Here is a 10,516-nt window from a genome sequence, read left to right as displayed (position 1 = left end):
AACATTGACTGCTCATGATTCTGTAAAAAAGGAGCAAAACTTGTCAAGTTGTTTTAACCATGCAAGGTTCCATCAAGTTCCCAGGCTGGCAGCCTTCTGAAACAGTCACCATTCCAATGTCAAAAAATCTCTAATTTTATTCTCTACAACATGAATAACTTGAAAATACAAATGAATTATTTTCTCTCTATCTTTTGCTCATTTCACAGAGCCACCTCTGTTACCATGGTCCCAACTTAAACAAAAGTAACCAATGATACTACATGAAACACTGATCCAACTAACCTACTGCTTAGAAACAAAGCAAGAAGAAATGACAGAATTATGACAAAATTCAAGGCTTGTTTCTTATAATCAGATTGATCTATTTTGCCAAAGTGACCCCAGCAACAGTTATCACAATTTATAATCCATCAAATATTTGTGCACATCACGTAACCCCATATGCCTCAGCTAAAACTGGGGAATATCCAAAGAAAAACCTTGAGTGATATTCCCCAATTTCCAAACCTTATGTCCCATAAGTCTTCATTAAAAATTTAATTCAAGATGAGAGCCTTATGTGGTTGTTAGAAGAAGTGACATTTTTGTTCACTAAGTCATACAGTAACTAGAGAATGCTGAAAAGTGAACATCTGATGCTGTAAACAGTATTAAAGCTGCTTGTAATTATTTTTCCCCACACCTTGCAAAAATATTTGAAGGACAATGAATACAATAGCCTCCATTTGGTTTAAAAATATCCTTGTATATTTGTCCTTAGAAATTTAGATCTGTTTCTCAAAGCTGACTTTTCCTCAAACTTTGCTCTCGAAAAAGTGTTTGTATCTTGGAACAAATGGTATCTGCAGAAAGATATATGTGCATTTTTCAAGCCAAATGGAGGCTCTTCTTTACGTGACAACATGAGAAGTCAGTACACCGCTTTCCTCCCTTCTACTTGTGCTAAAATATCAAAACCTAACTCTGTAGTTACCTAATTTTTCTCAAGACACTATTCCAAACCAATTGACTTTAAAACATGCTATGAAAATATGTCTCAAATGGCACAAAAAGATAAAGAAGAGGAAACTGCATCTAATGTTAACCCTTTAGCTCCCATGAATGACCAATGGATAATTTCTCCTTACAACATCAATACAAAATTAAGCAAACAAGTGATGAGAACATAGAAAAATATCAATAAGGGGACAATGAGTTGATCCCATGACCAAATTCTCAATCCTAAAATGATAGGGAATGTATGGCAGAGAGTAAGGAGAATTTCAAATGAGATATTAGGAGTGACAGGGTTAAACATTTTTGTTTGTTTCCAATAGGTAACTCTTACAGTATAAAAAGTATTAAATATATTTTGTCCTTTTCAGTCAAATTTGGTGTTCCTCAACAAAAGTTTACAAATGTCTACATCAAAGGGAAAGGACAAATAAGGAAACTTCTACAGCCGAGTGAACCTTTTCCACCCCTGCTTTTCTTATATTAATAAGACAATATGTGCTCTGACTCATAAATTAATTCTTTCACTATTAACAATAAAATACTTAAGAACATAGAAATTAATCCAATATGGATAACAAACTGAAAGACAAACCAACCCAAGAGGCTGGAAGTTTTGTAAAAAAATTAAAATGTGCAAGTGAAGTACACCTATCTGGCAAGTAAAAGTCTGCATGAGTTGCAAGATGCACTTGTTTATTGTATTTAAATTTTTCATCCAAATCATTTTGCCTTTTTTATGTTCATGATGAAATCCTGTCCTCAGATGTACAATGACATTTTACTACTCTTGATTACCTAATTGCAATTACCCAAAAAAAAATTGACATCTCCAAAATGGGAAGATTTATGAAAGAGAAATAAACTAGCAAAAATAGTATTTTACATTTGTCTTCCATGCCAATTTTCCATGAATCTCCTTGAATAATGTATTCATAGCTACTCAGTGCTAATTTGTAGTTCTTCTTTTCTTGATGGTTTGCCCGGAGATGTCTAAACCAAGTAGCAATATCTCAACACATGCTTTTTCTAGAGTAGCTTAGCAGGATTGCAGCTGTAGCAATCAAGTCCATTGCAAAAAGTCAGTGTGTGCAACCATAATATTAAATGTGTTTGATGTTTTCATTGATGTAGTTAATGCATGCATATTTTTCGTTGTACTTACAAAAGATTGTGTGCGCAGATTGATTGTGGATGCTACAAGGAGTTTCTGCTCGACAATTGTGGTGTATACTAAGTAACTATACAGAACCTGCACTTTTCCCAGTCTTTTTTAAAAGTAGTCCATTTTTCCTGAAAACCTAAAGGCCTTTTCTACCCAGCAATTGCTGAAAATTTATCTCACATCTTAGTGCTCCAAGCTGTGAGGCCTATCTCAATAATGACTGCCTCAAATACTGCTATGACACCTACTTTCAATTGGCAGCCAAGACATTGTCATAAGAACACAATCAAGTAATTGTGATGTTGCAGTGCTTCATTGCCATCTTGGAGTGTTAAATGATAACACAACAGGACTTTTTATGATCTTCCACTTCTATAGCACCTGCAGGTTGTTTAAATTTACGCCTGGGTTCTTCTACAATGTAATTAGTTACATTGTTTGTGTCAGATATTTTCCTTGTTGGAGCTGTTTCAGGTGAGACATTAAGTGTTGCTGGAGTATTGTTCTGCTGTTGTGGTTGGGGTGTCTCTGGTTTGGGTGTGTAACTGGCATTCTTAGCATCAGAAGATAGTTTGACATCTGATGGTGAAATAACTTTGGACTCCTTGATATCCTTTGCTGAACAAAAAAATGGACACAAAACCATCTTAATTAGTACATTTTTTAGATCTGCATAATGATGTCTCAACAGTTGAAATTAATGAAATGTTTGACATCTTGTGAAAAATTCTCTACGACTTGGAACAATTTGATTAACCATCAAACTCGGAAAAACTGAACAGACTGCACATAATTCTGGAATGCTATTAACTCTTTTACTCCCATGAGTGACCAAGACAGAATTTCTCCTTACAATATCAATACAATATCAAGCAGACAAGTGATGAGAATAGTGAAAAATATTAACTAAGGGATCATTGGTTGATTCAACACCAAATTTTCCAAACTAGCATCACAGGAACTATATGGCAAACAGTAAGGAAAATTACTAATGAGATCTTGGGAGTTACAGGGTTAAGTTTAGAAGAGAAACCATATCAGACATGAGATCGCTAAATTGTAAACAGGAATGGTAATTACCATCTTTATTTGGCTGTAAGCCAAGCGACTTTCAGAAAGCATGGAACCTATGTATGAACCTACCTAACTGTTGCAAAGCAGTATCTGAAATCTCTCGAGAATCTCTTGACTTCCTTTTGGAAAATGACTCTGGGTAACCTGATGTGTCAGATAATGGCACTTGGTTCCTACTACCTGTACTTCCAGAAGATCTTGGCACTGGAGGCGCAGCTCGTGTCTTTGTAGACTTAGGCACTGATGCGACAGACTGTGCTGTTGAATTGGAGTTGGAACTAAGCTCTGAAGAAGACATATTTACAGGAGTCCTGTCTGCCTTAGACGCCACAACTCCTTGACTAGCATGATTACTATTAACCACCTTTGTATCTTTTGTAGCTTGTTGTACTCTTGGATCTGCAGGAAGTTGACGACGACCCGAAGGTATCTGTGATGGAACCTCTATTTTCTCTGAGGACCTAGAGTTTGTTTTACCCTGCAATACATGCTCTTTTGTATCATTTTGGCTCTTATATTGAATGTTTGTTGTATCAGTGCCCTGTCTAGGCACAATGACCTCTCTCTCTTTTGGAAGAGGTTCTCTAGATCTTTCCTTGTTGAATTGTTCATTGTTATTTGCTGTGCTAACAAGAGATTTGTTCTTCTTTTCATTATTTCCTTGTTCTAAAACTTTCCCATTGACAGTATTTGTCACAATTGTCTCCTTGACTTCTGAAGTTCTTTGGTATCTCATTGCTGTAGAATTTTCAGAGACCTCTTTCTCATTAGTAACAGCACTTTTCTCCTCAATCTGTGGTCTTGCAGGTAGAGGAGATTCTTCTTTAGGCAAAGTAGGATCTTCTACACTTAGATCCAATTGATTTGGTCCATCATCTGTCTTCTTGTCCTTCTGATAAAAAAGAACCAAATTTATGTCATGAACTATAACACCACACACACTACCATCAAACAGCATGTTCTTCTTACTGTTCTAAATACATTTCCTATGGGACTGGCAAGGAGATTTTGTTATTAATCAAGTTCTTCTTAAGTTGACATTCCCTTTACTTGCACTACTTAAATTTTTCATTTAGCCATAATACTGTAATAACAATTAATATACTAGTCACTCTCAGATATTAAAGGGTTCATAGGTTTGTGACTTTCATTCTGTCTAAAAGGGGTAAGTTTCTTATTAAGAAACTGTTGTGCTGCAATGGAGGAGGGTGTTTAAAACACAATTTGGTTTTATCAACTGAGTTGACACAACCAATTATTTCAATCTGTAAGGCTGTCTGTGTTTCTAATAGTTCACAGTGGCACAATCAGCCTAAACCATCATCACCTTGACTCTGCTCTAATTTTGTTCTCATTTTTCTTTTAATAAACTAAGCTGCATTACCGCGATGAGGAAAGCCAGTTCAGGGTGTTGTCTAAGAATTGCCTCTGCCTTAGCTTCACTCTGGGAAATGGAAATTTTTTCTTTAAGACTGGAACGTTTAACAGACAACCTACAAAACAAGAGAAAGTATTGACAATGTTAATTTTAACAGAAAATGATCATGTGAAAGTATATTAAACCCCTAACTCCCAGAGGTGATAACCATGCAACTTCTCCATACAATATCCATATATTATCCAGCAAACAGGCAATGAGAATACTCAAACTTATCAGGTAGAAGTTTTACCTTGATCTAATACAAAGTTATTGTCACTAAGGTACAAGGAAAATATGTAGCAGCCAGATGTGGAGAGTTTACAATCAGTTTACAATCAGTTTACATTTAAAGAGAGTGTTTTAATGTTTTTCTTACCACCTAAAAACTCATTTGAAATACATAATTATTTCATAATTACTTGTGATCAAAATACTTTGCTCACAACATCCTTTCAGCTTCTTGCTGCCTGTTTTAAAATGTGAAGAAACACCCTTCCCTGTACTACGACTTACGATCTTGAGTTATTCCTTTTTCTCCTGTTATTCTTCACTTTAAACTTGTTCGTCTTCATTTTTCCCTTGAGATCAATGATGAACTGCCGCACGTCAGCATCGTCACATAAATCTATGGAGAGCAGATTGCAAATTAGACCATGAACACAAATAAAGAATGAAAAAAAAGCAAAATTACAACCAGTATGTTGCTAACCTAACGGAGCTTCACCATAAGGTGTTCTGCTTTCAAGATCAGATCCATGCTCTACAAGTAGTTCAATTGCTTTTTTCCTGTAGAGGTAATATAAACATAGGAATTCAATATCAGCTGTTGTGCATTAACAACTACAGGGTTGTAGCTCAGAAATTAGGCTGCCAACTGAAGTTTCAAGTGAGAAAACTCAAAGATAGCATTCCATATAGAATGATTGTAAGTGTGTAATCTCCAAAGTACCTGTTGTAATTAACCAGGTGCTAACCAGCCAAAAAACCAGCCTGCAATCACCACTTTTTCATTCAGAAAATTTGCCACTAACCATCATTTAGTAACAACCCTGTAAATGGTCATCAATCTGCCCACAAATTTTCATTGTGTTCTTATCAAGACACAGTGTATGAAGCACCTTGGAAATTTTGGGGATAATTCACTAGAAATAAGAATTGGTCTCAGTCACACTTTTATGCATCTTTGGTGCTCTCCAACTTCTCATGTGCTTCAAATCTCGATGAGCCTGGGCTCAAACATGAGTCAGTTGCTAACTGATGAGAAAAAAAAAAGCTTTCAATTAATGTGTCTAACAAGAAGAAATCAAAATATTTACATTTCCCCAGCAGGCTGCAGCATGAATAGGTTTCCACCCATCCTTGTCCACAACATCTACATCTGCATCATTCTCAAGTAAGAATTCTAAAACTTCCTCATAGGCATTAGCTGCTGCAATATGTAACTGAAAGAACACTGAATTATTATGACATAGATTACAAAATAATCACTATGAGTAAGAATGGTCATGTCAAAGTAAATGATTTGAGCTAAACAGATTCACAGTCAATTGCTCTGTTAAATTGTCCAGGTGGGGCTGTTCTCTTAAACTCTCAGAAGTGATTAACCTTTTACTTCTCCCGATAACATCCATACATTATCCAGCAAACAGGTAATGAGAATACCCAAGCTTGTTGAGTGGATGTTGTTCTCTTGATCAAACACTAAATTCTTGTAACTAATTTAAAAAGGAAAAAATTTTTTTAACAGAGTAAGACATTACCTACTTGTGTAACAAAAGTTTAATCTAAACAGGAAACACAGGTTATTTCAGTGAGAATTCAATGTTAAAAACTTACCGCTGTTGCACCTTGCATATCCTTGATTTCCAAGTCTCTTTTCTTTTCAACTGCATCTTTAATATCTTCAAGCATTCGTGTCTCTCTTAAAATAGCAAGTTCATTGATCTTATCTTCATTGAAACCTGAAATCATGATAAAGTGAGCCACACTATTGAACTTGTGGAAAAGTCCTGTAAATATTAACTCAAAATTTCTTAATTTTTGGGAATGCCTCCATGGCAATAGAAGTTTAGTGGACTATGTCACAATTACAGGTTTTCTTTCTATAAACAAACCTGTTTTTTATTTTCTTACATATTTTCTAAGAAAAAGAACACACCCTCAAAAGTGACATGCATTGCTGCACTCATGTGCGGTGTCAATCAAAACTTTACTATGTTCAGGCCCAGTCTTTGAAAAGTTCAGGATTGTCATCAGTAGGCAGTGGGATATTGCCAGCTGTCAGAACATTTTTGCCATCTACTTTGTGCACAAAAATTTTCTTATTTTAAGGTTTGTCATCTAAAGAAATCTTTTTTTGGAATCTATGAGTAGTTTGTCAATCAAATATTATATGACTAAAAGGGCAGTTCATGTTTTTGTTTAGTTATTTACAAAAAGTGGCTCACCATATTTGTTCATCTCTTCATGTAAGAAATTCTTCAGGTCATCATCTTCTTCAACCAAATCAACTGGCAAGTTTCCATCAGCATTGATAGCAACAACGTCAGCACCATTTTCCACTAAATACTGGACCATTGAATAGTTTTCACATGCAGCTGAAGCATGCAAAGGTGTCCACAATTCACGGTCCTCTGCATCAATATTGGCACCATAACCCACAAGAAGTTCTGCTATCTCATCACATTCATCAATACACGCCTTGCAAAATTACAAAAAAAATCAATCACAATACAGACAGTGATTAATTTCACTGAGACTTCCAACTACTTTTTGTTTTTTAAATCAAACTACTTAGAAAAGTCCCTTTTTTTACCTATATTGAATAAATGGGCCATCAATCAAGTACTTGTAAATCAAAACAAGAAACATCAATTGAATTTTGTTAAAATCATTTCTATTTTCCAAAGAGCTGGAGGGTTGAGTAAGTATTTTGACAAAACAAACAAAAACTGTCACTTTCTGATCTCTGGTTTGACCTCAATTTTAGACCTTCCTTTGATTCTTGAGTACTACACCCAACTTAAGAACACAAAACAATACAAAAAACCTAAAGGTGCACATATTTCATTTACTTCGTGCTTTTGATGGGTTATTATCACCTCTGTCTAAGTACAAACGTAAAATTGTTGAGATATCACCAAGCCGTTTGAACCAATTATAATTAAGGCGAATTTCTTTCAGCAATGCAAGAAAAATTTTAAATAAAAAAAGCCAATTCAAGAAACCCTGAATTAAAGGTCATATTTCGTAGGGTTTCTTATTGCAAAAAAATATCAAGAGTTCTAATCTAGTCGACACTGAAAGAAGAACTTTGTAAAATTACATTTTCTTATGTAAACATCTCCAGACCGGCCTACTAAGCAAACAAATTAACAGATGAAATTCCAGCTGAGAATGAACACATGAACTAGCTTCATGATTAGAAATCTATGCGAGACGTTTTTTGTAACGGAAAAAAGCACCACTAAGCAAAAATGATTTGATATTTCCAACAAAATAGTGGTTTGACTCTAGAATTTCAATAATATTGTAAACTGAGAGAAAAAATTAACGAAAAAGCCATGACTCAGTAATTTGTCGCGGTTACTTTTTACGTCAATCAGCCAAATATCCAAATTTAATCTGAATAATACTTTTAAAAGTCGTCGCAATGTAATTAGAAATTAAAATTACGCTAATCCCACGAGCCACCGACCGGAAACCCCGACTAAGAATGATTTTATCATGTTTTAAGAGGAATAAAATTGCTTTTTGCTTCGCTTAGGTGAATCAATTTCATGCCATCTCGCTCGTGCGTCATATTTACCAAAAAAGTCCAGGTAAATTCATTAATTCACTTGTACATTTCAAGAAAAAAAATTGTACTCTAGATTTCAAGTCAAGATAGTATACAAAAGAAAACAGAAAAACTCTAAGTTATCAATATCGACAGGGAAAATTAATTTCAACTGAATGTTATGTTCCAACATGATTTAGCTCAATTGTAAAACAAACACCAATTTTCTGATACTGAACAAAAATAAACACAGACCCAGTTTGGAGATTAGTTGTCAAATGTTGCACCCAATCAAGTTCCAAAGCTTCTAAACAAGATTTTCTCGGTATTAGAGCTGCATATTTATAACGATAGATCGTGCATGGAACCTTATAAACACTTACTTGATGTAAAGCAGTAAGTCCGTCGTCATTTGCCAAGTTTGGGTCAACTCCATAATCAAGCATCTTTTTCACTGGATGAGAAACATCAATAATCTAAAAATCCCAATATATATGGAGAGTCTGAAGACATAACTACCATCGACAAACAAAACTTCACGGTGCAAAAGCTAGACTGTACCAACCTTCATCGCAATCACCTCGTGAAGCGGCTTCCAACAGAATAATTCTAGGTTCGAATTTCACTGGTTTTGCTCGTTGAGGTCTCTTTTTAGGCGGTGGCGGACCAAATTCTTCATCTTTCTCTCTTTCCCATCGTCTCAGTTGTTGGGATCGTCGCTTCTTTGCGAGCTCTAGGCGATCTTGCACGGAAAGTTTCTCGACCTTCGGAATTTCACCCACAAGTTCTAAATGATCCGCCATTACAACGCGCGTGTGACAACACCGAAATTAAATCCTCGCGGAAAATCACAGCGTTTTATTACAGTAACATTTTAGCCATTGATCTCCTCCGTGTTTGCTAAATCCGTCCGAGAATTTCTGCGACCTTTCAAAAGAAGTGTGTTGTCTGGAAAGTTTATGCAAATCTTGTATTTAGTTTAGAGGCGAGCCACCATAATGTATTCCGCTTCCCATATAAGGAGAGAGGATGACGGCAATTCGCAATTACGTCTCACAGCTACTTCCGGTTTTTTTGTTGCTTCCTGTTGGGTTCCTAACAATCTCCGGTTAAATATTCGAGATATTTCTGTGCATGTCAGATTTTATGATGTTTAACCCTCACAATGATTTCAGAGGTAATGCCTATACGAAGTAAAATCTATCTTTGAATCTCAGAGTTTTTACTTTCACTTAACTCTTAAAGTTTTTATTCCATATTTTAGAAACCCATTTAGAGGATAATTTTGGTGTTTATCGACGAAACGCTCTATAATTGATATTTCTGGAAAAAAAAAACTCTTCAAAAAGAATGTCCGTAAATCTCACCGAAGTCTGCCTATAACATTTCTCATTTCCTAGGAAAGTGACACTGTCTGCTAATCACAGATAAGGTTCTCAAAAAAAATATGACACAAAACGGTGACTTCCTTCCTAAGGTTTTAACCGGAAGCTGTTAAACCCGCGAGCAACTTGCGTTACAACAATTGTGTGACTGAAAAAAACCAAACCATATTTTCAAAGATCAGTTGGCTGAGAGAAGAAATAACATCCTGCTATTACAGACTTTTTGAACGACGAAAACGATAGGTATAGCAATGATATATGTCACTGGGGCAGAACTCGATTCAATCAAAGAACGCTTGGTTGGAAGTAAAAAGAAACAATACGCGTTTGTTTTTTACGTGGATTGGTCCGACGGCTCGAGTTGTGACATTTGGCGGAGCTACAATGATTTCTTTGAGTTTCAATGCAGGTTATTGGACTCTTTTCCTGAGGAAGCTGGCTCTGTTAGAGGATTTGCAAGGATTATTCCCTACCTCCCAGGTGCGGCTGAAACATAAAGGCAGCTGAGCAGCAAAAAGGGGTTTCACTGCTCGTTTTCGTGGCATAGGGAGGGTGCTCAAAATTGAAATCGGTGTTTAGAGCACGGAGCTGTTTGGTTGGTCTACACATATGAGCATCACATGAAGCCACACATTTTGATAGCACATATCGCATTATTTCCGACTATATAACACTAAGATGATGACTGAACAGTTAAC

At 35.8% G+C, this 10,516-nt stretch overlaps 1 protein-coding gene across 2 annotated transcripts; it reads right to left on the bottom strand.

Annotated features, from left to right (window-relative positions):
- Nucleotides 1–119: 119 nt before the first annotated feature.
- LOC131777139 (protein phosphatase 1 regulatory subunit 16A) lies at nucleotides 120–9,436 on the bottom strand. 2 transcript variants are annotated; one of them, XM_066164691.1, is made up of 10 exons: nucleotides 8,999–9,436; nucleotides 8,817–8,887; nucleotides 7,103–7,355; nucleotides 6,492–6,616; nucleotides 5,971–6,097; nucleotides 5,365–5,439; nucleotides 5,169–5,280; nucleotides 4,620–4,728; nucleotides 3,305–4,124; nucleotides 120–2,779 (listed from the first exon to the last, which is right to left on the bottom strand). In XM_066164691.1, exons 1-10 carry the CDS (start codon nucleotides 9,234–9,236, stop codon nucleotides 2,493–2,495), a joined length of 2,217 nt encoding a protein of 738 aa, XP_066020788.1. In that variant the 5' UTR covers nucleotides 9,237–9,436; the 3' UTR covers nucleotides 120–2,492. The 2 variants fall into 2 exon arrangements, with proteins under 2 accessions (XP_066020788.1, XP_066020787.1); XM_066164690.1 differs by having other exon boundaries at nucleotides 3,305–4,127; nucleotides 8,999–9,435.
- Between the last annotated feature and the right edge of the window lie 1,080 nt (nucleotides 9,437–10,516).

The sequence above is a fragment of the Pocillopora verrucosa genome, chromosome 3 (genome assembly GCF_036669915.1).
Source record: "Pocillopora verrucosa isolate sample1 chromosome 3, ASM3666991v2, whole genome shotgun sequence".
NCBI lineage: Eukaryota > Metazoa > Cnidaria > Anthozoa > Scleractinia > Pocilloporidae > Pocillopora > Pocillopora verrucosa.
This window is presented reverse-complemented; position numbering and strand designations above follow the sequence as displayed.